This window comes from Amphiprion ocellaris, chromosome 8 (genome assembly GCF_022539595.1).
Source record: "Amphiprion ocellaris isolate individual 3 ecotype Okinawa chromosome 8, ASM2253959v1, whole genome shotgun sequence".
Taxonomy (NCBI): domain Eukaryota; kingdom Metazoa; phylum Chordata; class Actinopteri; family Pomacentridae; genus Amphiprion; species Amphiprion ocellaris.
The window spans coordinates 30559784-30587578 of NC_072773.1; the positions used below are offsets into that span (position 1 = coordinate 30559784).

Here is a 27795-nt window from a genome sequence, read left to right on the forward strand (position 1 = left end):
GCTTTGGCGTTCGCTCTGCTCCAGAGATCATTTCAGTCATTTGTCAGATTGGGTTTGTTGCCAATCGGTCACCGTGTCGCGGCAGCTCAGGGGCGTTGATGGGAGCGATCGAGCAGCGGCGGATTTCTGACGCTGTGACTCCCCCTAGTGGCGCACAGGAGGAGCGCAGCAGCCACATGGACGCCACAACAAAACAAGCCACTACTTCTATATACGGTACCTTTATATAAGACAATAACGACACAATCTGTCATTGTTACCTGTGAGAAAAAGAAAGTTTATCTACTAATAAAATAGAAAATAAAATTAGTAATAATACTAATAAAATCTCTCTGTTTTTCAGTCAGTTGTCAACAGTGCAATATATTTATCTCTGCCATAGATAGATAGATAGATAGATAGATAGATAGATAGATAGATAGATAGATAGATAGATAGATAGATAGATAGATAGATAGATAGATAGATAGATAGATAGATAGATAGATAGATAGATAGATAGATAGATAGATAGATAGATAGATAGATAGATAGATAGATAGATAGATACATACTTTATTAATCCCCAGGGAAATTCAAGTGTTCAGCAGCTTACCTACAACAACATAAATAACAAAAAGACAGGACAGGCAGGTTAGTAACATTAACATTAAAGGTCAGTATATACTCTGAAAAACTTGCTGTAGAATACTATAAAACAACACTTCTAATTTTAGAATCTATACAAATACTAAATGCAATTAAAATTCAATATGCAATATTTACACATTTCAAGGCACCGTGATTTAAAGTGGTTTAAAGTGAGTTTGAGTATTCATGCTTGTTCTCACTGTCTTATCGGCTCCTTTTGTAAATATATTTATATTTTTTATCTGTCCTATTCGTACTTTGTGCCACAAGAGTTGTTTTTTAATTTCGTTGTACATTGTGTGTGTATAATGATAATAAAAAGCATTCTATTCTATTCTATTCTATTCTATTCTATTCTATTACTGTGATATTGTCATAGTCATCACGGTTATGTTCCAATCATTATCAGCTTTTCAGTGAACTAATTTATTAGATCAGATTCAGCTTTATTTTTACTGCCTTGCATTGGGTACTAGTACTAAAACAATAAAATGCAGTTTAGCATTTAACCAGAAGTGCACAGCAGCAGTAAAATGCATTATTTACAGTATGCTGTATACATTATGTTACAGTATCTAATTACTAGAACAAAAATTATGGGAATAACCAAATGAGTTTTCATAATAATGCCACAAAACAACATTTTGTCATTGTCGAGTAACACTTAGGGTCGACTGACTTGCTTTTTAAGTAAATATATTTTTATCCCTTTTAAAATGTCCAGTTAATCAACTGTTAAGCAACAAAACGCCTGGCTTACAAAACTGATTCAGATTTTTTTTTAAATTTAGGAAAGTACTTTAAAACACCAGTTGATTGATGATATAATTAACTCTATATATGTTATTTTTTTCTAATTATCCTAAACATTTAGGCAATCATACATTTTTCTTATAGCGAAAACTTCAAAGTGTTTTGAACACATTTTTACAGTTTAAACGTGTTTTGGACACATGATTACAAAATCGAAAGTAGATTTTCAAAAAGCAGAACTTTTTGTCAGCAAAAAAAAATGCAACCTTCAGGAGTGACATGCATTTGTGGTTGTGTCCATGCAGAGTGTAGTTTCAGTTTTGTTTTTATAGATAGATAGATAGATAGATAGATAGATAGATAGATAGATAGATAGATAGATAGATAGATAGATAGATAGATAGATAGATAGATAGATAGATAGATAGATAGATAGATAGATAGATAGATAGATAGATAGATAGATAGATAGATAGATAGATAGATAGATAGATAGACAGACATGCAACTTTCACCACAATAAAACCCTAACTATAAACCTATCCATTACAAGGGTCAATATATAATTGAGGGACTTTTGAAGTCCATCAGATATGTCTTGTATGCTTTTATTTTAAAAGTAAAAAAAAGTTTTTATGTTCATTATGATCATGTCTTTACAAATTCCATAATTATTTATTATGGAAACAATCACTTATTAATAAAAATGACTGGATATCACTAAAATGTCAACTAAATAACCATCCCAATTTAATAACAACCACCTTCTAATTAGTTAAACAGTAATACAATTAGTTTATTCAAAAATTGCTTGATGTTCTTTTTATTAAGTTGAGATAATCATGACAGATATTTCTTTTTTGGCAATATATCAAATTTTATGTAGAAAATAACTAATTGTATCTGTGTCTGAGAAATCATTTTCAACTAACTTACCCATTACAAAAACACCTCTCAAGGAAGTATGTTAATTCCAGATCACATGACCTGCTCCACATGATGTCATTTCCTCCTGAAGAAAAGACTGGCCAGACTCCAAGGCTTTCTGAGTTATTTAATATAAAGTAGTGTCTGAGTCAAGTGTGGATTTATGGCATGTCAACAGGTTTACTACAATATCTTTAGAAATAACTTTCAATTTCAATTTTACTCAACTGTATATATAATATTTAGAAGAATCTTTCTGTAAAAATGCCATGTGGTGTTTGGTTATAGGCAGCCATGTTGATTTTAGGGCTGAAAACAGCAAAAATGTCAACTATGATACAAAAAGTATATTGACCCACAAGAGATTTGCTGGGTAATAAGATCACCTTATTAGTTTAGGGCATGGTAAAATAGGGAATAAAAGCCAAAATAAAATATTCAAACTGACAATTTTCGCCTATAATAAAACCCAAACTAAAAACTGATCCATAACAAGACATTTGCTGGGTAATAAGCTCATGGTAAAATAGGGGATAAAAGCCACAACTATTTGTTTAAATACAATCCACTTCAAGTCGAAAATGTAAAGTTCACACATGATAGATAGATAGATAGATAGATAGATAGATAGATAGATAGATAGATAGATAGATAGATAGATAGATAGATAGATAGATAGATAGATAGATAGATAGATAGATAGATAGATAGATAGATAGATAGATAGATAGATAGATAGATAGATAGTGCAATGCTATGAGTTCCCACAGAGGGGCGCTTTCCTCAAACTGTGTATAGTCCCCTATGTTCTACAGTGAACAGTTTATTGCTGACAGAATGTTGCAACTTCTTGGTGCGCCAACAAATTTCAAATTTAGTACAAGTTTTTAAAATACTGTGACACTTGACATCGCCGCATACGTGCGTGCAATTTCAGATATATATATATTTTAAAATAACCACTCATGCACCGCTTTTCTATTTTTCAGGAATCGCAATTCAAACCGAGTGATTGCATGCAGCTCTTCCAACAGCGGTGCCGTTGGCGTGCCACAGGTCCAGTTGCGCATCTACATTTTCCTGCGGCACATGGGCCGTAAACTTGGCACTTGCACGATGTTTGGCATGTCACAGTGTTTACCATCCGTTTGCAGCACGGCTTGTCAAGTAGTCACGGTGAGCCACGCCTATTATCCATGTGCTTCATCCTCCAATCTCTCCATCCCTCTGCACCACACGCTCCGTATTTTGCATAAAATGTGTATCAGTAGGGCAGCGCTCTCCCCGGCACATGCAGAGCGCACATGTAGCGTGGCTTTACTGAACACATACCACGGTCGAATAAGCGCATCAAACTCCCCTCAGCTCCAGATCCCCGCCAATGAAAATGCACAAACGCGTGAAGGAGAGAGAGGGAGAGAACGGACTGCGCGAGATGCAAAGAGTGAGCCAAATCTCACACAAACAGACACAACACAAGTTGGGGCGAGCGGAAAGGCGGTCACATTTCCTACTCACCTGCAAACGTGATTGATGTGGGTGTTTATATCAGTGGGTGTGTATGTCATGCCTGACAGTGTGTTCGCGGATATGCTGACTCCACTTTCTTGGAATTCATGAGAATCGCTTAATCTTCGCTCGTGCAACATCACGCGCGCTCGAGCTGAAGTCCAGCACCCAGAGCGCAGAAGGTACCCAGGTATCCTTGAGGAGACCAGTCTATCTAACTCACCTCTGTCAGAGAAGACGTGACACCTGCACAACTACTCTACAGTTTACCGGGCACAACTTTACGCGCTTTGGACACCTTTTCCATCCCATCACTGCTTCCCATTTCTATTTGGCGCTCTATGGAGCAGGTGCTTTGCGCAAAACAATTTCTTCACTTTCTGGTCTGTCTTAAAAAGACTTTTGCTCCAGCATAGTGACATTCACAGACATCTGTCGTCAAGTTTCTTCAAAGTCTTCAACATCAGCAAGAGAAATGGACAACAGCCCAGGCGGCGGTAAGAATAACTTTATGTTATGTTGATTATGACATAAGATTCAGAACTGATGAACGGATCCTTTCATTCATGCTGCCAGCAATCAATGGAGCAAATCAATTGAACTCTGTATGACTTTAATTCATTGTTTAGACAACAACAAGCTGCTTTTTATTTTATTATATTAAAATTTAAACCTTTAATTATTGCAAAGCAGATAATTCTCCATTTATTTTGAATGACTGTTAACCACTCATTTAGTATTTCTGTCTGTAAATTACTGTAAATTATGTTTGCATCATCATGTGTGCCAACAAGTGCCCAAAATATCACTTTTTGCATTCAAGTTATGGATTTTGCACTCGTTTTCAGCTGTTTGTGACTGCATTGCTGTTGCGCGCAGTTTGCTCTTTTTTCATCTGAGGTTGTTTCTGTGTTGAGTAAAACGCCACTTTACGCAAAAGCTGTCCAGTAGTTGCTGTGCTGCGTTCATATGCCAAAAGCGCTGCGTGTGGACCGCAGCTCCATCTCCAGTGAAGGGCTCGTGGTTGTAGTGAGGCTGACCACTTCCTGTTTCTGTCCATGAAAACAAACTCACGTGGAGCTACAGTACACGGGCTGTCAGTGTAATCATAATCTGTCAGCGCCAGGAGTTTAACTGCATACTAACACTCTGTCATGTCACGGGGGAAATACAAACTTGTGTGTAAAAGGGCGTGTTTGGTGGCTATAATCAAGGCCATCTCTGAAGTGGCTGCACTATCAGAGTCGATAACTGCGAGACTTCTATCCGATAAGTGGCATTAGGCGGCGTTTTTTCGAGGTCAGCCAAAGGTGCACATGTTTCCTGCTTTCCTCTCCTAATTGACAGTGAATCATTTACAACGGAGACGGTCACGTTCCGGCACAGGTGATGGGCGCACTCAGTAAACACACTGAACCCACTCACCGTGTCATGGACTGTTTTACAGAACAAGAGGGGATGTTAAATGAATCATCTAAGATAACAGCTGTAGTATTAGTCAGTCAATAAAGATGAAGACTGAGAAACTTGGCTGTTTTTGAAGGTGTCTTATTGATGTCAGGAGAATAGTAAGTGTTTGTGAAAGAGGCGTTTTTTAAGTGTATTATTTTATAGTTATTTAATTAATATGAACAGATAGATAACTATAGGTATGTGTATTTTTCCCCTCATCAATCCAAATTTCAGTGAATTAACCTAGGTTCACTGAGCTTTAACATTTCAGTAACATCACTGGTATGCATGTGACTTAATTTCATTTTCGAGTTTATTGTAATGAACTAAGCCAAGCTCATAAACATCATACCCATATGCCCCTATTTCCCTCCACATAACACCGGGTTGTGGGTTATGAGGTGGGGCAGGGGGGTTCACATATTAAGCCAAAATACAGAATATGCAGATATCGACTGTGTGACCAGCAGACTAGTAAATATACGGTAGGACAGATCAAGGTCACCTTTAAGAGTTTTTGTGGACTTATTTTTTAGAAATAAACCAAATCAGTGAAAACTATCTGAAAACATGTTGTGCAAATGGATTACAGAATATTGTCCAGAATCGATATTTCTAGAAACTTTATCTCATGTCAAAGATCAGCTGTACTGTAGTGCCAGAACCAAATGTGACACAAATATTCCTCTTTGTCACCAACATTTGCTCTGTAGAAACAGCCTATAGCTGCACCGTTACGTCGCATTCAGTTGGCAGATCATAATCAAATGTGGCTCCGTGACATTTGATAAACAACAGACAAACAAAGTTGCCTGACCAATTTGGCATGCCCTGCTGTCCACTGCATAACTTCATGCTCTGTAGCTGCTCTCACTAAAACTTCCTCCGACACTCCCCTGGTGGAGGTTTTCTGCATTATTCTCAGCATGTTTAAAACTACTACAGCCACCACAAAAATATTCAAACCAACAATTTTCGCCGACAATAAAACCCAAAATAAAAAGTTATCCAAAACAAGAAATTTGCTGGGTAATAAGTCATGATTATTTATTTAAATACACCCCACTTCAGGGTAAAAATGTAAAGGTCACACAGATAGATAGATAGATAGATAGATAGATAGATAGATAGATAGATAGATAGATAGATAGATAGATAGATAGATAGATAGATAGATAGATAGATAGCAATTTTCACCTACAATAAAACGCCAACTATAAAACTATCCATTACAAGGGTCAATATATAATTGAGGAACTTTAAAGTCCATGGCATATATCTTGCATACATTTTATTAAAAGTTTAAAAAAAAATAATGTTTTTTATGTTCATTATGATCATGTCTTTGCAAATTCCATAGTTATTTATTGTGGAAACAATCACTTATTAATAAAAATGATTGGATATCACTAAAATGTCAACTGAATAACCATCTGAATTCAATACCACCTTCTACTTTGCAAAACAATCATAAAAATGTAAAATTCACACATTAGATAGATAGATAGATAGATAGATAGATAGATAGATAGATAGATAGATAGATAGATAGATAGATAGATAGATAGATAGATAGATAGATATGCAATGAAAAGTGTATCCTAATAGTAGGCTTGCCTTACTTTTTCTTTTTTTGAGAACAAGCAGGACACGCCTAATAATAATGACATTACTCACACTGAATGGAAGCAGATCAGAGGGACAAATGACTTGTGTTACAATTTAACTAGTTATTCCCTATCATTATTATTATTACTAATATTATTTTAAACGTTAAACAACAGTCCAAACATGGGCTCCTGAGCTGTGATCCACCACAATTAAGTGATTTAGTGTTAATGAGGTTTTACTATGAGACAATTTACCCAGAACTCAAGGGTCCGGTCACACACTGACACATAGACTTTACCCCAGTGGTTTTGAACTGGATGCAGCGGCTGGCTGACAGTGGGGGCAGCACTGTTACTGCTGCTGCTGCTGCTGCTGCTGCTGCTGCTGCTGCTGCTGCTGCTGCTGCTGCTGCTGCTGCTGCTGCTGCTGCTGCTGCTGCTGGTGGTGCAGTCAGACCACCCCTCCGCATAACATGCTGCTCTATTTAATTTGGCTCTTTAATTATAAGCCCCTGGCGGGCTGTAGGAGCTGTGGCTGCTGGCTAGAGAGCAGCTTCATGTCTTCCCAGCGAAAGCCCCATCAAAAAGCCTCCTCACGTGGCTTCCCTTGCAGAGCCGCGTGCACCGCGTGAGATAGCCGGGCCCTCCTCTCCTCCCTCCCGCCGCTCCGCCGCTCTCACGGAAGCTTCTGTGTTGATGCCGCCTGCGGTGGGGGTGAGGGAGAGCTTGGTCAGTGGGTCAGCGATTCCATGCATTAACTTTCTCTCCCTCTCTCTCTCTAGTCACGTTTCCCCGCCTCATGCATCCGCAGCTTGCATTGAAAGGTTGTTTTTTTCCCTCTCTCTCTCCTAACTTGAATCACAGAGCTCGCAGTGTGTTAGAGGCTGACTCGATTTTTGACTGTGCAACATCTGTCCCTGAATCATCGGTTCAAGACACACATCCGCTTAGGGTGGTGTTTCAGCTGGAACGTGACTCTGCTGTTAACGTGTCTCCCCCCCTCCAAAAAAAGAAAAAAAAAGACACTGAAACAGCAAAATCAGAAACTGGTAAAAATCGCATTAATCCAAAAACGGATCTTTTTTTGCACAACTACAAATCATATTTGGGTGTTTATGAAATATGCTTATGCGCTGTGATAATCTGATACAGCTCGTGTTAATTGCATGAGCCAGAGCTGCTGTGTGATGCCGCACCAGTTTGGAGAGATGCTGGAGGCACATAGACACAATTCCATCGAGTTCCTGCGATATTGACCTACTTACAGAGAGGCCTGAGGTAATGAAGTCTACTGTGAGCACCCAAGCAGCACATTGGGAATGTTCAGTAGCTCTGCATAATTTTCTGTTACAGCACAACAAACAGTGTTCTCAAGATAGCAGCAGCCCTATTTCTAATCTTTCCACCCAAACACCTACAGTGTGCACCTGCTCTCCATGCCCCGCATTATAAGGTGAACAAGTGAAAGTGAGAGACAGAGGACAAGACAGAAACAGTGGAGAGGCTGTCAGTGAAGTGCTCACGTTTCTCTGCCTGCCTCCAGTCCCAGGCAGATTAGTGCTTGCACGGGTAGGCTAAACTTAAGATGGGCAGTGAGGACTGATTGACTCCTCAATTAAAGCTGTCTGTAGTGACCTAAATTGTGACTTGTGCATGCTGGACGCACAGCAATCCTCTTTGCCTGCGTGGGAAATCCCATAGAATATGCAAGGAAAAAAAGGAAGTTTGGTGTAGCTGTAATATCCTGCGTGTTCCGGTATTTATGTAAAATATTGTGGTGGTCTGATGCTAAGTCGTACCACAGGCGATTCTGAATGAGTGACAAATGTGTCAGTGTGGGGGTTTTTTTGGCTGAGGATGCAAAAGTTTTGAGAAAGTGCAAGGTGATGAACTAGTTTAGTAGTGCTGTGATTGGATGGATGAGGCAGCTCTTGTGTGTGCATGTATATATAGAAGTGTTGTGACGTTGCCCATGATGAAGGTCAGAAAGAGCAAAAAGTTGCAATCCAAATATTTTAGCAGTAAGCCAGATAGAATACGGAAGTACTGACAATGTTTTCAAGGCTGCCAATAATACCAGCAGCAATAAATCAGTAGAAATGCTGTCTATCACATGGCAGATTGATTGGGAGTTCCACTGGCACTTTGCACCCTGGATATTTTCTGCAATGCACTTCCTGCAAAGCTCCTCAAAAGCAGAGTGGATTACTAATTGACAGTGTTTACAGCACAGTGGCTCTGAGGGTCATTCATAAACACTACTGTAGCCTACATGTGAGTCTTCAGGTGGACATGCAATGTGTTTGGGTGGAGTGGGGGTTGGGCATCCACTGTCTGCATGTAAGCTCAGGAAGAGGTGAGGCAGGCCTGCTGGATCTGTCTATGGCTCTGGCATGAGTCAACAAATCCACCAACACGTGCTGCTGGAGGGATTATCAAAACATTTGAGCTAAACAAATACCTTGTGCAGCAAAGGGCTACAGGGCAGCACTGGGAAAGGTTTGCTGCACTTAGGCATGATTCCCACAAACTAGGCTGGGCTGGTTAAACCGGTGTGTCATGGCGTGAATTTTGGATGCTGGAGATTGCACGTGCAAATCAATCATGAGTCAAGCTTTGAACTTGACACATTTGTTTAGATTACTTTTAAGGATTGCACTTTGCATATAATTTGTCATTCTAAATGTCATTCTGCTGGACTTGCTCCGCCGAGCAAGTTAAGGCTTTTCTATCGCAAAAACGTGACTCGCATTCTTTAACTGTCGGTGGCGCATGAGCGGCGCTGCAGACTCGGTGCCACCTCACGCTCGGGGAGCTTCCCAGTCAGCGAATGTTTATAAACACAGATCTGACTTCAGATTGTTGTATATTTCAACACGAGACTGCGGATTTGGCTCGGCCAGTAACCGTGTCAGGAGTCCACGCATGTGAGGCGGCGGTCAGGTGTCGTGCTGTTAGCTGGCGCTGGGCACGGTGCCGAGGGAGCGAGGCTATTATTGGAGCGGAGGAGGCAGCAGACCCCGCAGACACGTGAGGTCGTGTCTCAGCTCATCCACAACGCCTGACTAGAAGTGAGAGTGAGAGAGCGAGCGAGCGAGAGAGAGAGAGGCAAAACTTGAGGAACAACTGCAGCTGAACAAAACACTTCCACGTATTAAGCGCCTGAATACTGCATTAGCATGACGCAGGAATTATTTACATTTTTTTTTCTAAACGCAGCGCTCCGTTGGTGCTTCTAGTGGAAGCCTGCCTGCTTTGTTGCTGTGCTACCGGCAGTATTTTTAGCGCCCACTTTATCCGCTTGAGCGCACCATTACGCCTATTACACTCAGTCAGGATGAGGCAACGACGCTGCAAATTCTCAGAGCTGCTCTCTGCTGCCCAGAGGTTGTGCAACATTACATCACATCACATCCACGGCTGGAGAGTAGCTCAACGGTTTCTAAGGAAATGTGGATGACCAACTTGAATTTGCGCTGCACGCATTTCATGCAACCAGCTCACATTAGGGTGTAAGTAGAGCATATAAATAAGTCACCTCCTGTGAACATGTGAATGAAACTGTATGCTTTACTTTGGGGCCTCATGTTAAATTTTAAACACCTGACCGTTCTGAGCTCAGAGATCTGATGCCCCTCCATTCCTTCCCAGCAGGTGGAGGAGTCATCCTGTATGCAGGTTCCTCTGGTAGTTCCAGCCCCAGCCCTGGAAGCCCCTCCAGTGGCTACCAGACACAGTCACCCTCTTCACACTCTCAGCCCTCATCTCCAGAGGAGGTTACCTTCACAGAGATTGGGGCGCTGAAACAGCGAGCAGCTGGATGCAACACTCCTTCCTCCAAACTGGTGTTCCAGTTCCCAGAGGTCTACAATGGACCCTCAGCAGCAGCTACTCCGCAGCATTCCTATGCACACCCCATCGCAGGAAAGAGGCCATGCGGGTTCGCAGGGACTTTCACCAGTTAGTGTTTCCTCACTGTTAATATGCAGAAATATTTACTCTTCCTGCTAATTTTTTGAAGCTCATCTAACCATCTGTTGTTCCTTCTTTAGAAACAGGTGGAATGGTCCTGCTTTGCAAAGTCTGTGGGGACATCGCATCTGGTTTCCACTATGGGGTGCATGCATGTGAGGGTTGCAAGGTAAGGCAGCGATCAGCGAAAATATGTTCAATGTCTTAATAATGTGTTTTTTCTGGTGCAACAGTTTCTTATGATGTCTATATTTGTTGTTTGTTTGTGCCAGGGGTTTTTCCGCCGCAGCATCCAGCAGAACATCAACTACAAGATGTGTGTGAAGAACGAGAACTGTCTGATCATGCGCATGAACCGCAACCGGTGCCAGCACTGCCGCTTCAAGAAATGCCTCTCTGTTGGCATGTCAAGAGATGGTGAGACATCCTGACATATTTTTTAATGAAAGAGACCCTCGTGCAGCTCTGCCAGAATGCCACAGTGCTCTGATTAGCCAAAGCAGCAGGGGAAATGGGCAGCCTGAGAGCGGCCCGGTACTGATATGTAGGTCTGCTTGAAAAATGTAATGCGGGAAGTCTTTTCAGGTCATCATGCCAGTAGCTCAGTCACTCAGTCTATTAGAAGACCTGCACCTGCCTTGTCCTTCCTCTCTACCAATGATTACCATCTGGCTTCGCATCACTCTCTTAAGTTTCCGAGTGTCTTTCTGCTGCCCTTTGCAGCATCCTCCCATAATGCTGTTACCTCTATGCTCTTGCTCAGTACAGCCTCTCCCCCTCCATGTACCCACCATGTTCCCTCAGCTCTCTTACATCTCCCCCTCAGACAGTGATTTATGAGAAGAGGAGCCTTGAAGTCCCCGAAGCTATCTATCATCTGGAAAACTGCAGCAAACACAGGAATTATTTTAGGAAATTGGAACAGGGTCAACTTGATTACCTTGTGTATGCCCACAGAACATCTCACAGCAATTAATAAGGGACAGTGCAACAATTAAGCAAGGGATGCAGAAAACATTGCTGTGACAGAATTTACCAGGCATGATGCTCCTGTCACCCAGTTTTAGCTGTGATAGCTGAGCATTGATTGATCACCCATCATCACGGATTAAGAAAACAGTTGGGCTGACCTAGAAAAACAATACCAAATTGGGCCTATAGTGTACTCATACATCATGACCTACTTGGTGTAGTTTGCCTGTCCTCTTCCTCTCTCTATGGTTTCTGCTTATCTCCACCCTCCAGTACTCTGCATTGCCTAATCTAGTAAAGAGGTTAGTGTTATTTCTGCACGTGCTTGACACTTCTGGTGCACAGAGAAAATTGGGTTCCGAAATGCACCTCGGTAAGAACAGTCAGGTCGACCCTCTTAAAGGAGATTTTTGAGACGTTAAGGACCACAACCTAAAAACCCCTTTTTGCTTTGTTTCAGCCATTACGAAAACAGGAAAACCGCATGCAACTGCCTGCAGCCCGCAATAAATAGTACACCCTGATTTCACAGCAGGCAGCTGTGTGACTTTGGCTCTGCAATACAGGCAAATATTTCAGTCAGTGGCATGGTGGCACACTTTTCTTCCTCTAACCAGAGCATCATTTTTAGAGCAACAGCTCATTAGTCCGCATTTGCTTCTTTTTAACCACGATGAAAAGGATTAATTTCATGCCGCATTATTGGCCGAATCCTCATTAAGGGACCCTGCAGGCAAAGAAAAGATTACTGTATATTTGGTAAACACATGAATACCTACTGCGCATATTGCAGGGCCAAGTAAATCACCTCACTTGAACCTGTGCATTGCCATTATGTTTTTATGCATATTTCTTAAGTTTAACATAAAACTTGCTTAAAAATGTTATCACTGCAATATATTGTCTGCTACACTACAGTAAAGGTAAGATATTCTATACTTGCAGTCTTTGAAGCTGTGCCAGTTCAACTTTCCTACCTTGTCTAACTCTTCCTCAAGCATCATTTCAGACATTACATAGATTTTCAGAAATCTATAGATAGATAGATAGATAGATAGATAGATACTTTATTAATCCAGATCGAAATTCAAAATTAACACCATTTGCCTATCCAACCATTTTTCCCAATTTTAAATGAAATCTTCACCTTAAAAATGAATGTTTTACATTAAGGCAGGCTGGTTCCCACAACGCGACTGCATAAAGTGATTTTTGTCACACACAGTAAAAGCAGTACAAGTACACACGCACTCTTGCTTTGCATGTATCACAGTCTCTCACGTCAGTTCTTTTCATGTTCTCACTACTGTCTCTTCAACTCATTTATGTGCTTCAAGCCCACCTCTCTCATCCCTTTCCTGCTCACTATCTCAGTACCAGTGACATCACGCTCACGTTGCCCCACTGCCCTACTTACAAAAGGAGGGAGTGAGCAGTAGAGGAAGGAGACAGGGGTGGATAGAGGAGAGGATGAGGCAGATGGCAGCAGGAGGTCTATAAATAGTCTCTCCAGCTGATGGTTACTGTGAGAAGGGGGATGGGGATGTGGGTGAGGAGAGGGAAGTTTTCATCTCCTAACTTCCATGATTCTCCTTGAAATCACTCAACACTTTTCTGGTCCTTTTAATACATGTATAAGGAGGTGGAATAGGGATACAGTCTAACCATGCATTGCCAATGAAAAATTACAGTCCTGTGTTTCCTAAATAGCACCGCTGTTTCAGTAGAATACACCTTCATCTTTATCTTCATTTGTCTTAGTTGTTATTAGAGTGCTTTCCTCTATATGATTTGTATCTTGTATGTTTTTAATTTTGCATATGTGAGAACACTAGATCCAAACAAACAAAAAAACAGCACATAATATGTCCAGTGTAAATGTCAATGCTGTAACAAGGATGGGAAGCTCATCTTTTCTCTATTGCCTGTGTCTTCTCCAGCCGTGCGTTTTGGCCGCATCCCTAAGAGAGAGAAGCAGCGACTCCTAGATGAGATGCAGAGCTACATGAACAGCCTAAATGAGTCGGCTGCCATGGACATGGAGTCATCTTCAGTGAGGGAAAATCCCACCAGCACAGATGACAGCAACTCGAAAGAGGCCATCGGGGCCATTTCCAGAGCCTACCGCAACATCTTCACCAGCAACAGCAGCAACCAGGAGAAAGCATCCAAGAGGGCCAACATCCACACCAACAACGACACAACGCCCTTTCCTCAGGATGGCAGTTTTCCTCCAGTCTCATCTCACCCCACCTCTGCCCAGAGTTATCAGTCTTGCCCTGTTGCCCCTGCCACTCTGTGCCCAGCTGCCTCTAATGAAAACCAACCCTCATTTCACAATGTGGACAACAATCGATATTCCAACTTAGTGTCAACAAATCAGAATTACAACCAGTCCAATGCTACACCTCAAAGGAGCATCTCTGCCAATCCCAACGGTTTTCGCAATGCAGGAAGTGCCCACAATCAGCCCTCCTGCCCATGGAAATTAGCTTCAGGAGCTAAAGTGCTGGTAAGTGCAGAAGCTTACCAAGTTAAATCAAGACTTGCGTGTGATATCTTATTTGACCGATACTTAATGATTCATTCTGTTTTTATCTTTCTCAAAGGCCTGTCCTCTCAACGCGTGTCCTGTATCAGGGGCAGAGCGCTCAAGTCAGGAGATATGGGAGTCTTTCTCTCAGTGTTTTACCCCTGCTGTCAAGGAAGTGGTAGAGTTTGCCAAGGGCATCCCAGGATTTCAAGAGCTTAGCCAGCAGGATCAGGTCATGCTGCTAAAATCAGGCACCTTCCAGGTAATGACACACTTTAGTAATTATTTATTTGAATTTCCCTCACACGTCTAAGCATGTAATTGATTTAAGTATTTGTCTTTTTATTTTATTTCTTGTTTATTTAGGTTCTGATGGTGAGGTTCTGCAGCTTGTTCAATGCTAAGGAGCGTACGGTGACCTTCCTGAATGGCCAAACTTACCCCCTGTCCACGCTGCGGGCCTTGGGCATGGGCTCTCTGCTGGATGCAATGTTTGAATTCAGCGAGAAGTTGGGCTCTCTGGGGCTAGAGCCTGATGAAATGGCCCTCTTCATGGCTGTGGTGCTGGTCTCTGCAGGTGAGAGAGTGACAGTTACAAATGCCACAGGGCAGTGACAATATGTTAATAAGCTAATGATGTACTGTGTCAACTACTCACACTGACATCCTCTGCTCCTCAGACCGCTCTGGCATCTCGGACATGTGGGCCGTAGAGCAACTACAGGAGGGTCTGATCCGCGCCCTACGATCGCTGATCACTCGCCGTCGCCCAGATGACACTGCACTCTTCCCTAAACTCCTCCTGCGCCTGCCAGACCTCCGCACCCTCAACAATCTGCACTCCGACAAACTGTTGGCCTTTCGCATTGACCCTTGAGCAGGCCGCTCATTGACAGAACACACAGACGCAAACTGTTTAACACAGAACACACACACACACATATTATCTTCCATGGGCAGGACTTCCTTCAACATTGAGGAACAAGGAATTGTGCAATCTGAGGAGTGTTTCTGAAAAGGATAGATGAGGGCAGTGACCATATTTTTGACTCACTATCGACCTTCATGCAATGTTTTCAGAAAAAACATACACATACAAACTCATGTACACACATAACCCTCAACACCTCTTAAGAGACATTGTTCCTGTAAAAAAAAAAAAAAAAACATTTAAAATCATTGTGTAGAGTTACTATTACTGTTTTGGACAAATCATTTGTGCACTTTGTCATTATATCCAGTGTACTTAAGAATAAAAGCCAGTTCACTTCTGTTTATTCCGGTAGTTGTACAGTATCAACAGACCATCACCAAGCAGCAGCTGAAAGATGCATATTCTAGATTGAAACGGTTATTACTTAGGGACCATTGGTGACAAATGACTATGTGTCAGTTGGTTTTAAAAAAGAAAGGGAACCTGTATATAATACATAGTGAAACCTGAAATAATAAGGCCATTGTGTATCACTATTTCACAAACATACCATCTGCATTAGTACTGGAATGAGACCACTATTTTTATGTGTCACTTGTATACAACAGGATGCATTCAGTCTCTTACTAATTTCTGACTAATCTTCCAGAAAACATGTGGCACACTGGGTTTAAATATGCCACCTTCATAAGTCAATGGCATTATTATTATTTCACAAAAACTTCACGTCTGTGTCACTGTATCGTAATACATCTGGATCGATGGAGAGAGAGCGCTCCATGCACATTGGGTTTTGTAGTTCCTTTGTTTATTTTTTTTTGTTGCTGTAAATATTGTTACTCAAATGTCTATGTATCAATTACTAAACTGATATGATGGTTTGGACATATGAGTTTGGTGTAAAGAAGAATGTATTGACCTTCTTGTATTAAGCTGGGGGGGGGTTCTTGCCAAGGGGGCTTTGCACAGGAGAATGTGTAGTAGGGATTCTCAGACGGCTTAGACACACTTCCTGCTATTTGATGATGTAACCAACCAGCATAATCCCTGAAATCACCAGCACTCGCTCCACATGCACCCTTCCTCTGCCCCAAATGTTTGTCATACAAACACAAGAGATATTTTTGGGTGAGAGATCTAATTTGATTGGTCCTCTTACTGTTAGCTTGTTTGATTATGGCTGATTGAGCGTTGTACATTTTGTAAATTTTTCTTCCTAAATAGAGATTATACAATGATATAAAGTTCAAATTATGTATTATTCCGCTTCTGTCATTTTTTTTGTACATTCATATATTATGCAGTACAGACGATACACACTGTCATTATGTAATTCACTTTGTGTACAGTTAGGATGTGCACATAAGCTCCTTTATGGCTAAAAGACCGAGTTAGCATCCATCTTTAGCTCCTGAGAGCTCCAGTAAAAAGCAAATTGGCTTCTTTTTTTGGTTACTTGGGAGTGAAGAGACCTTCAATAAGCTGTAAGAACCAAAAACAGAAATCCAGTTGCTTTTAATTCAACCTTTTAGGATTACAGTGACTGAGAACGTACACAGACGTCCACCAAGTCCTTTGCACAATGTGTAATATAATGATAAAGTACTTGTTTCAAGAACACATACTTATATATATAAAAAAAAGATAATGAGTAGCTACGTTAATGAATACCAACCTTACACCTGGTCTGTCAAGTTGCAACACGGGATGTGTGAAAGCATGAAACTTTCTCCTCCTCATTAAAAACATCACAAAGTACAGTAAGGTCGCCATCTTGTGGTGAAATAAAGGAAGCCGGATCCCGGAAGCGGATCGGTTGTTTGCTAGCTAGTGCAAACTTGCTATGTCTTCCATTAACACTTAGTTGTTTCAGGCCATCATTTTTCACGTCGTATTATTAATATGGGACCGTTGTCAAACGTGACGGTAAGATATATCATTTAACATTATACAGTAGTGGAAAATAAGAGGGAGGAGAGAGGTTTAGTTTTTACGATTCCCATCCTACTAGCAGGTTAGCTTATAGGCTAGCGTTAGCTAAATAACAGTAGCATGTATCTGTCCGCTGTGAATTAACTACTAGTTTAAGCGAACTAAACTGATTTTAATCAATGTTTCAGTCATCGGCACAGGTTGAACTGACGGCATGTTGCTATATTTATGTAGAGCCGTTGTTGTTGAGTTACCATATTTATTGAGTTCTTAAATTATTAGCAATTAACTCGCTGAACTACTAACTCCTGTGGTTACATAAACGCTCCTCTGTCTGTATTTTAGCCACTTGTTCCCTGTTTGTCTCCACAGTTGCAAAGGAACAAAAAGAAAAGAGCTGGGAACACACCAAGACTTCAGATTTGACTTCAAGCGGGTGTAGTTTTGGCATCATGTTGGTGACAGCCTATCTTGCCGTAATTTCCCTGCTTGCCCTGTGTGTTGGCCTGGAGCTCACAGCACGCCGCCTCACCCCACCTCAGTCCACTCCCACAGCTGTAGCCAACCCTGCTTTCCGTCGCTTCCAGAACATATTCCTCCGGGCATACCTGTTGGCTTTGTGGGCAGACTGGCTCCAGGGTCCTTACCTCTACAAACTTTACAGACACTACAGTTTCCTGGAATCCCAAATAGCCATCTTATATGTGTGTGGACTGGCTTCCTGTGTTCTGTTTGCTCCTTTTTCAGGCTGGCTCCCGCAAGCATTAGGCCGCAGACAGACATGTCTTCTCTTCTGCCTGTCTTACTCTGCTTGTTGTCTCACCAAGCTTTCCAGAGACTATTTTGTTTTGATTGTGGGACGGATCCTGGGGGGTCTGTCCACATCGCTGCTTGCCACCACGTTTGAATCCTGGTACGTGCACCGACATGTAGATGTCCACGATTTTCCCAAGGACTGGATCCCCAGCACCTTCACCAAAGCTGCTACCTGGAACCATGGCCTTGCTGTGGGAGCAGGGCTGATGGCTAACCTACTGGCTGAGTGGCTTCACCTGGGGCCAGTGGCTCCTTTTCTCCTGGCTGTCCCCTGCCTGGGCTGCTGTGGCTGGGTGGTGCTAACAGACTGGGGCAAGGAGGAGGCCGAAGACGGTCCAGAAAGGGACAAACAGACTCTGCGCCTTGGTACTCCAAATGGAGGTGTGGCCCCTTTATCTGCAAAAGTTAGATTCTCACGCAGCTGCCATGAAGGGCTACGCTGCCTGTTATCCGACAAGAGAGTAATGCTGTTGGGTGGAGTTCAGGCCCTGTTTGAAAGTGTTCTTTACATTTTTGTTTTCCTGTGGACTCCAGTACTCGACCCTCATGGACCTCCTTTAGGAATAATCTTCTCTTGCCTGATGGCTGCCAGCATGGTTGGCTCCTTGCTGTACCGCCTAGCCACTTCCACTCGCTACCATCTACAACCCGGCCATGTGCTCTGCGTTGCTGTACTGATGGCCTTCTTCTCTTTTTTCATGCTAACCTTTTCCACTGCCCCAGGACAGCCGAGACCTCACGAGTCCTTCCTGGCCTTCCTGCTGCTGGAACTGGCCAGTGGTCTCTACTTCCCTGCAGTCAGCTTTCTGCAGGGCAGGGTGATCCCAGAGGAGAAGCGAGCTGGTGTGCTGGCCTGGTTCCGGTTGCCTCTGCACCTGCTGGCCTGCCTAGGGCTGCTGGCGCTCCACGGGGAGGTATCAGGAACAGGTGGAGGGGAGGGTGGCAGCGGCACCAGACACATGTTTGGAGGCTGTGCCTTAATGATGCTGGCAGCTCTGATGGCTGTCGTCAGTCTTTTCACCCTTGGCAGAAACGACACAGACCTGAAACTGGAGGGAAGCAGAGGAGAGGGGGAAATGTACTGAGGAGATGGGCCACATATGAGTTTCTGCTCGTCTGTTTTAAATTGTATTATCTCAGTTTTGTCTGACTGAAGATAGGAACCTTGTGTTTGACTGCGGGGGTCTACATTTTGCCAAATGTATCAGTAAGGAAAATCAACAAGGTGTTTTGGGAGATTAAAATTACACAGATTTTTTTTTTTTAAATGTTCGCCATGTTACTTATTTGTTTTTTTTTTTCAGCAAAAGACATTTCTAAGTCATGTCTGTACTGCCATGGTCATACCTTAATTTGTAATTGCTGGAAACTTGGTCAGCTGTGTCCAGACATCCTGTATCATTCCAACAATTATTGCAGATTACATGTTATTGCCTCAATGTGTCTACCTAAAGGGAGATGCCATGTTATGGTCAATCAAATTTATTAATAGAACACTTTACAACAACATAAAAGACCAAAGTGCTTTCCATCAGCATGACAAAACAAAACAATACAATTTGGTTGACAGGATATAATTATTTTCATACTTCTTACAAGAATCACGAATGTTGAAGCTCTGTCAAATGTTTAAAACAGACTCAAATGGACTTGAGTTTACATTTACATGAATCCATATCCAAAGAATTAAGGTCATGGCATGTAGACCAGAATCTGAATGTCACCTCTTAAAGGCTACTTTGATTATTGTATGTAAGCTGTGTACGTTAACCAGGGTCTGTGTGTTTTATTGAAAAGGGCAATCTGCAGTAGGTCAGGTTTACTTGGAATGCTTTTTTCTGCTTCATGTACAAGATACTTTGTCTGTATTTTCTTATCATGTCTCTGTTCTTAACACTTTCAAATAAAAGTGCGCATATTGTCCATAGTGGATATTTACTTGCTCTTTGTGGTATAGGGATGAAAATTTTTACATTGTAGTGTCTATTTCATTTGATCCAAGCATTAAAGTCACACTCTGCAGTTGCCCTAGTTTAAAATACAATATGGATTTTAATGAAAATGAGTTTGAAAGTTAATCAGTGGGATCTTTTAAATGCAAGAGGTATACTTGAATGAACAGAAAACATCTTGACAATCATTAAACCCCTGCTTAAAATCTAGAAATTTCACACATTTTTGCCCCTGTAACCTCCCCTCCTCTCCTGGTTTTGCTGCAGACCAAATTTCCAGATTTCTCTGGACTTCTGTCCCCATAACGCATCATGTAGATATCCGTGCTCCCCATTTCCCCCGATGCTGTGGTACAGTCCCAGCGTTTGTCTATGGCACAGCTTCACCTGGATGCTGCTAGAACATCCCTCCGTGGGTGAGGGAGGGAGGGAGAGAGGAGATGTGAACTGCGTTGTTTTGGGATTACATCACAGCATCGTCAGAGGGAGTCTGAGCAAGCAAGAAGAGCAGCATCAATCCGAGGAGCTGCCTCACAGCTGTCAGTACTCAGCCACACTACAAGAACTGCGTTATCAAACGGAAGGAGACACCAGAACCCAGCTGACTGGTTGGATCCAGACCGAGACGACCTACTGCCAGACGACACACGGGCATCATGACGCAGGGCAAGGTAAGAGCTGCTGGAAAGTTAGGCCAAACACTGTTAATTAAGACTGTTAAAATGCAGTATTTGGAATTTATATGTGGGGCCTACATCATTACATAACAGCGTTAGATCTGCGTGCCTACCCAGTCCCAGTCAAATGCTTAACGGCAGTATTTGGTTGTGAATGCCGCCACATTTAGTCGTTTTTATGAATTGCGACGCGCACTTGTGCGGAGGATTTGAATGACTAGTTTTGCAGCGAAACATTTTTAAAATCCCGCAGTATTCTTACACATATCGAAGCGTTTTAATGTCATTTTAATTCTGTTGTAGTGTCTCTTGTAGCCTGATATATTTCCTGAGCTGTAAAAGCAGGATACTGTTACCTGAGTCGATGCGTCACCACTTGTTTTACGCGTTGCGTCACCATGACAACCGGTTTTATCCCTGTAGCTCTGGTAAAACCTGATACATCCCCGTATGCATCTATGGCGACATACTATACGCTAACCAGTTTGTACCTCACATTTTTCCTAGCTTTGAAGATGAAAATATTGAAATATATAAAAAATATTTTCAGCGATACCTTCTGCTGTTTGTTTATCATACTTTAGAGAACCTGATGCTCTGTGGCCCGAATGTATCAAGAGATGGTATAGGCATAAACCAGAGCTAACTGCACCCTAATTATCAATCTAATCTGTGTTAACCTTGGGCCTCACGATCAACAGATTAGTGGAACTGGCTCTGAACACTGCAAATTAGTTTAAAATGCATTTGCAGGATGTCATTTTGAAGATGATGCTTCTGATGTTGATATTTCAATTGAGATTAGGTTACCACTGCTGTACGTTTGAATATGGACTGAACTTAACCATCTATACATACCTCAAACACTGCATATAATTTGTCCAAAAAAATGAACATTAATATACCATCACACTACTATACATTCATACTGCACACTGTGTATCTAATGTAAATCATTCCCATTGCACTATTCTACTTACTGTAGGCTATAACCTTTCCCCTTTTTAATACACACAGTTTGCACCACTGTACATATTGTATATTATCCATATTCATATTATGCACTTCTGTATATTGTTACTGCTTATACATTAGATGCAATCGGCATTTCATTGCCTTGTATGACAATATAGTTTAAATGTAAATGTAAAGTTTCAGTTCAAGTGAAAGCACTGTCAGGAGAAGGGAAAATGTTAGAGATGGTGAAGCAAGAGATGGAATTTGAAATTTAGATTTGTACTGTATGTTGGTCTGAGAAGTCTAAAAGTAGGCTTAATGTTGAGAAGTGTAAAAAAGCAGCTAAAATCCCTCAAAATGTCAGTTAAACTGACAGTTGGAGGGTATATTTAAAGCAGCGAGTGTGTCCATTTACAAATCAGAATAATGTTATTAAATTAATTATACCAAAAATTACTGCTATGGTAGAAACATACAGTTCAATTATTACAATTCAGATGTCACTACTCCAGTATCTTGAACATTTGCACAGCTCCACTTTGTACAGTAGCCTACAGTACATACAGTTGTACTGCATTAGCAGAAATCAAGTATCGACCAATGTGTCGTCACCATTTATCTGAATATTTAAAATTTTCTGAGATGGTGAAGCTCTTGACAGGATTCACTTGTAATCATCTGGAAAAGTATGACTTTTATATGTCATAGCAGATGTTAACAATGTTTTATTTTCAGGGAATGCATGTATGTGGTATATAAAAGTATTTATATGATAAATTTACACACAATACTTAAAGCATATGCAGCTCCAATACGACTGGAAGTATTTTGCACTCAAATCTGAAAGTTTGAAGTTCAGGTTGAATGTAGGGGATTTTTAAAAAGTACTGATTTGCTCTCTCCTCTACTAAGTAAACGATAACAAGCTGTTAACTTTTTTAAAATCTAATTTATTTCAAGCTGTCACTTGCAAACAAGGCCTCTAATGGCTCCTCCAGTGGACAGGCCTTGGTGCCACCAGCTCCTCCCAGCTATGAGGAAGCCACCGCCGGTATGACCACTTTGTTCTTCCATATTTAATCATAATGATAGTCTGTTATTCTAAACAAATATTTCTGACAGTGTTTATTATGGATTGGGATGGTGTAGTTACCACAAAATCTTAACTGAGTGTGTCCTTTAGGCGTCAGTGCTCCTTGTTACAATGACGTTGAGATGCTCACAGAGTTCACCTGGGATGATCGCAACATCAGGAGGGTTTTCATCCGCAAGGTATCCAAAAGCTTTATCAACAAGACAGCGATTGTAAATTACATTTTGATTGAAATACATTTTACCTCAACTGAGGATTGGTCAACTTTAAAGGTTTTGCTTTTCACTGTTATTCACTTTAACTCACTTTCTTTTAGGTTTATGCCATCTTGATGATCCAGCTTTTGGTCACTCTTGCTATTGTAGCTCTTTTCACATTCTGGTGAGAAATGTTTTTTCAATTTCCGCTTAAGCTGAACAATTTATTTCCTAAAAAAAAAAAAGTACAGGAGTGTGTATTTATTCAAGAATGTGTCTTTTAGTGACCCCGTGAAGGAGTACATTCAAAGCAACCCTGGGTGGTACTGGGCCTCTTAGTAAGTATACAGAGAAACTATTATTTTTGGTTGACGTGTCTTCTGTCTGAACACATATCTAACTCTTATTTCTGTTACAGTGTTGTATTCTTTGTCACTTATCTGACCCTGTCCTGCTGCTCTGCACCAAGGTAAGCTAGAAGTTTTCCAACTGAACAGCAACACATAAAAAAATCAAATAAAATCACCTCAAATATTGAAACGTCCATCTCTCTGCTCCTGCAGGAGACAGTTTCCATGGAATCTGATTCTGCTTGCTGTCTTTGTAAGTAGAAAGCTGACATGTGCCACGTTTTTAATAAATATTACACACTTTGTGCATAGGCTGCGTTTCCTTATCTTTACTAGATGAGCAGTATTTAAAAAAAAAAAACTTTTACATAAAGATTTAGAAATGCAAAAAGTGCATTTATACATTTTTTTGCTCATGTGGACCTTTTACTCTGCAAATTGTCCCAATTAAAGTTTGAAGGGTCTAAAAAACAATTTGTGATTATATTTTATGAAAGCTAATGTTCTCGAGACCAAATGCTGACATTTTAACTTAACTGTCTCATGTGCTGTTACAGACGCTCTCCCTCTCCTACATGACAGGGATGCTGTCCAGGTACATTTTTATTTTGCTCACTGTTGCATGTAACTGTAAAGGTGATTTTCCTTACATTGTCTTCTTAGCCAGAACAGCTTTTGCATTCAAACAAGCGAACAGTGTGTTTTCTTTACAGTATGTATGATGTTAAATTGACCTTACTTATAATATTACATATATTAATAAGAGAATTGAAGCATATCAGACAGTCCAACCTAGTGATCACTTGTACCTGTGTCCAGATAAAGTTTCCACCTGAAACCTTGTAGACTTGTTTGTTCTTGTGGAGACTTTTCCAACTGAAGTGCCATTGAAACAATACAAGCGTATACAATTTTGCTTCTTTTTTAAATAGCTTCTATAACACAAAGTCAGTGGTGATGTGTCTGGGCATCACAGCAGCAGTCTGTCTCCTGGTCACAGTCTTCAGCTTCCAAACTAAGGTGAGAAAAGTGTTTCCCCTCGTGTGCTTTATATTCCATACATGTAGGATTTACAGTTAAAATTATTCAAACATATCACCCTCTCAATATTTTTGATTTAAATATATTTGATTTCATGTGCTTTCTCCAGTTTGATGTGACTTCATGCCAAGGTGTGCTCTTTGTCTTCTGCATGGTGATGTTCATCTCTGGACTGGTGCTGGCTGTTGTCCTTCCTTTTCAATATGTGAGTACGAGCAACCAAAACAAGTAACTGCATCATCTGTGTTACAGGTTGAAGTAGAATGTGCAGGACTTTAAAGATTTTAAGATTTAAAACAATGATAGCAGTGGTCAGAAAGTTGAAACATGCCTATTTATTCAAGGGTTTTTCTTTATTTTTTTACTATTTTCTATATCGTAGAACAATACTGACACATTAAAATGGCAAAAACACATGGAATTATATAGTAAAAAATGTAAAAAACTGCTTTGATAGCAGTTTTTGCACACTCGAGGTTTTTACAACCAGCTTTATGAAGTTGTCACATGGAATCCTCTGCAGCACAGGTTTAGGTTCCAATTTATGAAGCTCAGCTATTTCTTCCTTGCTAATCCACATCAAACAAGATCCAAAGGACCACCTGATAAAGTTAAATTGCTCACTTAAGCTCACGCACAACAAAAATAAGTTGTACAAATGATTTTCCTTTTTCAAATTTTCCAAAATAAGAGTAAACCAGAGGTAAAATAACTGGACGTCATGTCTGAAAGTAATGATGAACTATCATTTCTCTTTACTTAGCTGACTTATGCAATTATATTTGATTACTACAGTGGTTGAATAAAGCTTTTTGCTGTTTGTCAGTGCTATCTTGCCATAACGCAACTGATCAAATTAAGAGACCAAGATATTTCATCAATTTCTTTCAAACAGGGCACACCTGTTAATTAAGAACCATTTCCCGTGATGATCTGATGAAGCTGGTTAAGACGTTTCCAACATTTTGCAAAGCTGTCATCAGGATTCAACACTTTTGCTGCACAGTAGCTTGGTGGTTAGCACTGTTGCCTTGCAGCTAGAAGATCCGGCCTGGGATCTTTCTGCCTGGAGTTTGCATGTTCTCCCTGTGCATGTGTGAGTTTTCTCTGGGTACTCCGGCTTCCTCCCACAGTTCAAAAACATGCTGAGGTTAATAACTCTAAATTGTCTGTAGGTGTGAATGTGAGTGTGTTCTCTTTGTGTAGCCCTGTTATGGACTAGCGACCTGTTCAGGGTGTCTCCTGCCTTCACTCTAAGTCAGCTAGGATAGGCTCCAGCCCCTGTGTGACCTTCATGAAGATAAAGTGGTGTATAGACAAGGAATGGATGGATAGATTTTATCCAAACACTCTTGAATGCGAAGGGATACATCAAATCTAAATGTAATTTCTAGTCTAACAAATATGTCACATGAGACTAACACAGACAGAACTAAAGTTTAGTTAGTCTGTATCCCAGCTGATTTTCCATTGGAGGCATTGGTGGTAATCTGCAGACTGGAATCCCATTTAATCAAGTTGTTTTTTCATATTAGGTACCTTGGTTGGATGCCACATACGCTGCTTTGGGAGCCATACTGTTCACCATGGTGAGAGCAGATCTCAGAGTACCAGATTATTACTGTAGAGTAAAATAAAAGGTGTCTCACTTGCTGTTTTATTATCTGTTGCAGTTTTTGGCATTTGACACCCAGCTCCTTATGGGAAACAAGCGGTACACTATGAGTCCAGAAGAATATGTCTTCGCCACTCTCAACATCTACCTGGATATCATCTACATCTTCTCCTTCTTTCTTCAAATGTTTGGAACTGAACGAGACTAAACACACCATTCAGAGGATGAGGGCTGACTTTATGCAGACATGATAACAGTCTTTTAAAATGTTGGTGATTGTGGTGACACTGTTTCCAGTTATAGCAGCTTTATTTTATGCCTGATCCTGAAGGAGGTGTTGAATACTCTGTGAATCTCATGTACTGCTATACATGCACATCGACATGTATCAATATTCACACCCAACATTTTTGTAATCCTTCCCTCTTCTCCAGCATGTTCGTAAAACCGTGACCCAAACTATGGGTTAGATTATTAGCTTTACCAGCCAGAAACACTCCCTGACCTGTGATCTTTTGTCATTTAATCTAGATAGAACATACCGTGAATGTCCATGTGAAGCTGTATGGTTGTCTCATATCCATGCTTACATTAGTATCACAAATCTCATGCAAACAATAGATGTTGATACTCTTTAGGAGGTATTTGATCTACAGTACATCTTGCATGATTCTTAAAAAAAAGTCCTGTTTATGTCCTTCCATCTTTGGATCATTGTTGTGAGTGTTCATTTAGTGACTGAAAGCACAAGTATAGCTTTAAAATAGCTTAAAAGAATTACATATTTTCCTGTGTTTTCAGTCATGTCCAATGTTGTTTTAATACTGTGAATTACACAAAACTCCTTCAACATGTTTAACAGTTTGGAGGCAGGTGACATTTTTTTCTGGGTTTTGAATGACAATCTAAAGATGTTATCTGTTTAAATTGGAATCTCTACCTTGATTTATTAACATTGAATACTGTACAGTCAGTATGATGATTTATGATCGCTTGAACTATGAAGATTTCAAATATTGTATTCACATTATTGCAGTGTTTATTGTGAGTATGTCATTTGTCTATCATTTGAACCTGTAATCCTGTGATTGTTTAGACTGATTTTTTTCATGACGGATTTAGTTTGAGCAATCGTTGACTGTTGGCATTATAGTTTTTGGTCCTATTAATGTTTAAACTTGGTTTGAACTGGTGACAAATGTTGAATATAAACATAACAGTGCCATAACTGCATGGATTTTCTGTAACTTTTGATAAGGCTTGCATTTGTGGAGGGATTTGAATGCTGTATTTCATGACATCCGAAGTTTATTTTTTTATGATAGAATGATATATTTCAGAAAGTGTGGGATATAAAGTAGAGAACATAATGTTTGAAATGATTTTTTTAATTCTGAAGTGGCCTTGGATTACCATTGTTTGGTTATATTAATGCGGGATTTTATTTTAAGATCACCCTGCATTCTATTGTAGAATTGATGTTGCTGTATTAAATTAAAGGGTGAATGTGTATGAATATGGTCACTGGTTCTCTCTGATTTAATAAATATGTGCTTTAACATCTGTACACTAGCATGAAATTTCATCAGTGTTAGTCGCATGAAACTCCCATGATAAGAACCTCAGGAGAAAGCTGTCAAATTTCAGCACATTCCTCAAATTCAAGTTAGCCAGAAGTCCCCTGCAAGTTTGTCACAGTGTGCATATAGAAAAATGACATTACAGCAAATTTGCAGCTGTATTGCCAAAGGTTAACTACAACTCTGTCGGAAACCATTATTGCCAGAAATGCTATATAGTGGCAAACTTGCTACCAGAAGGTTACGAGATGTTTCATATTAGTGCAAAATTGTGGTGCCAAACCACAAGCAAA

At 40.6% G+C, this 27795-nt stretch overlaps 3 protein-coding genes and 1 long non-coding RNA gene across 5 annotated transcripts; 3 read left to right on the plus strand and 1 right to left on the minus strand.

Moving 5' to 3' along the window:
* Positions 1 to 81: 81 nt before the first annotated feature.
* nr1d4a (nuclear receptor subfamily 1, group D, member 4a) lies at positions 82 to 16553 on the plus strand. 2 transcript variants are annotated; one of them, XM_023289685.3, is made up of 9 exons: positions 82 to 216; positions 3300 to 4316; positions 10533 to 10841; positions 10934 to 11022; positions 11126 to 11270; positions 13766 to 14337; positions 14435 to 14620; positions 14725 to 14935; positions 15039 to 16553. In XM_023289685.3, the coding sequence occupies exons 2-9, from the start codon at positions 4295 to 4297 to the stop codon at positions 15233 to 15235; spliced, it is 1731 nt and encodes a 576-aa protein (XP_023145453.1). In that variant the 5' UTR covers positions 82 to 216; positions 3300 to 4294; the 3' UTR covers positions 15236 to 16553. The 2 variants fall into 2 exon arrangements, with proteins under 2 accessions (XP_023145453.1, XP_054868657.1); XM_055012682.1 differs by having other exon boundaries at positions 188 to 4316; positions 10536 to 10841.
* LOC129349465 (uncharacterized) lies at positions 5432 to 15155 on the minus strand. The gene is made up of 3 exons (XR_008602476.1): positions 15017 to 15155; positions 14800 to 14929; positions 5432 to 7584 (listed from the first exon to the last, which is right to left on the minus strand). It is a non-coding gene; the product is annotated as an uncharacterized LOC129349465 (long non-coding RNA).
* A 532-nt stretch (positions 16554 to 17085) lies between the features above and the next one.
* Positions 17086 to 19963, plus strand: mfsd5 (major facilitator superfamily domain containing 5). The gene is made up of 2 exons (XM_023289686.3): positions 17086 to 17218; positions 17597 to 19963. Exon 2 carries the CDS (start codon positions 17677 to 17679, stop codon positions 19123 to 19125), a length of 1449 nt encoding a protein of 482 aa, XP_023145454.2. The 5' UTR covers positions 17086 to 17218; positions 17597 to 17676; the 3' UTR covers positions 19126 to 19963.
* A 447-nt stretch (positions 19964 to 20410) lies between these two features.
* LOC111581500 (protein lifeguard 2-like) lies at positions 20411 to 27438 on the plus strand. The gene is made up of 12 exons (XM_023289683.3): positions 20411 to 20663; positions 22587 to 22677; positions 22810 to 22898; positions 23036 to 23100; positions 23201 to 23254; positions 23335 to 23385; positions 23480 to 23519; positions 23824 to 23861; positions 24199 to 24286; positions 24417 to 24512; positions 25843 to 25896; positions 25981 to 27438. Exons 1-12 carry the CDS (start codon positions 20649 to 20651, stop codon positions 26128 to 26130), a joined length of 831 nt encoding a protein of 276 aa, XP_023145451.1. The 5' UTR covers positions 20411 to 20648; the 3' UTR covers positions 26131 to 27438.
* Positions 27439 to 27795: the final 357 nt, after the last annotated feature.

Coding starts and splice junctions, on each gene's coding strand:
- nr1d4a (XM_023289685.3), top strand. CDS start 4,295: ATGGACAACAGCCCAGGCGGCG. Junction 11,271..13,765: donor TGTTGGCATGTCAAGAGATG/GTGAGACATCCT, acceptor TGTCTTCTCCAG/CCGTGCGTTTTGGCCGCATC. Junction 14,338..14,434: donor CTTCAGGAGCTAAAGTGCTG/GTAAGTGCAGAA, acceptor TCTTTCTCAAAG/GCCTGTCCTCTCAACGCGTG.
- mfsd5 (XM_023289686.3), top strand. CDS start 17,677: ATGTTGGTGACAGCCTATCTTGCCGTAATTTCCCTGCTTGCCCTGTGT.
- LOC111581500 (XM_023289683.3), top strand. Junction 23,862..24,198: donor ATGACAGGGATGCTGTCCAG/GTACATTTTTAT, acceptor TTTTTTAAATAG/CTTCTATAACACAAAGTCAG. Junction 24,287..24,416: donor TCTTCAGCTTCCAAACTAAG/GTGAGAAAAGTG, acceptor TGCTTTCTCCAG/TTTGATGTGACTTCATGCCA.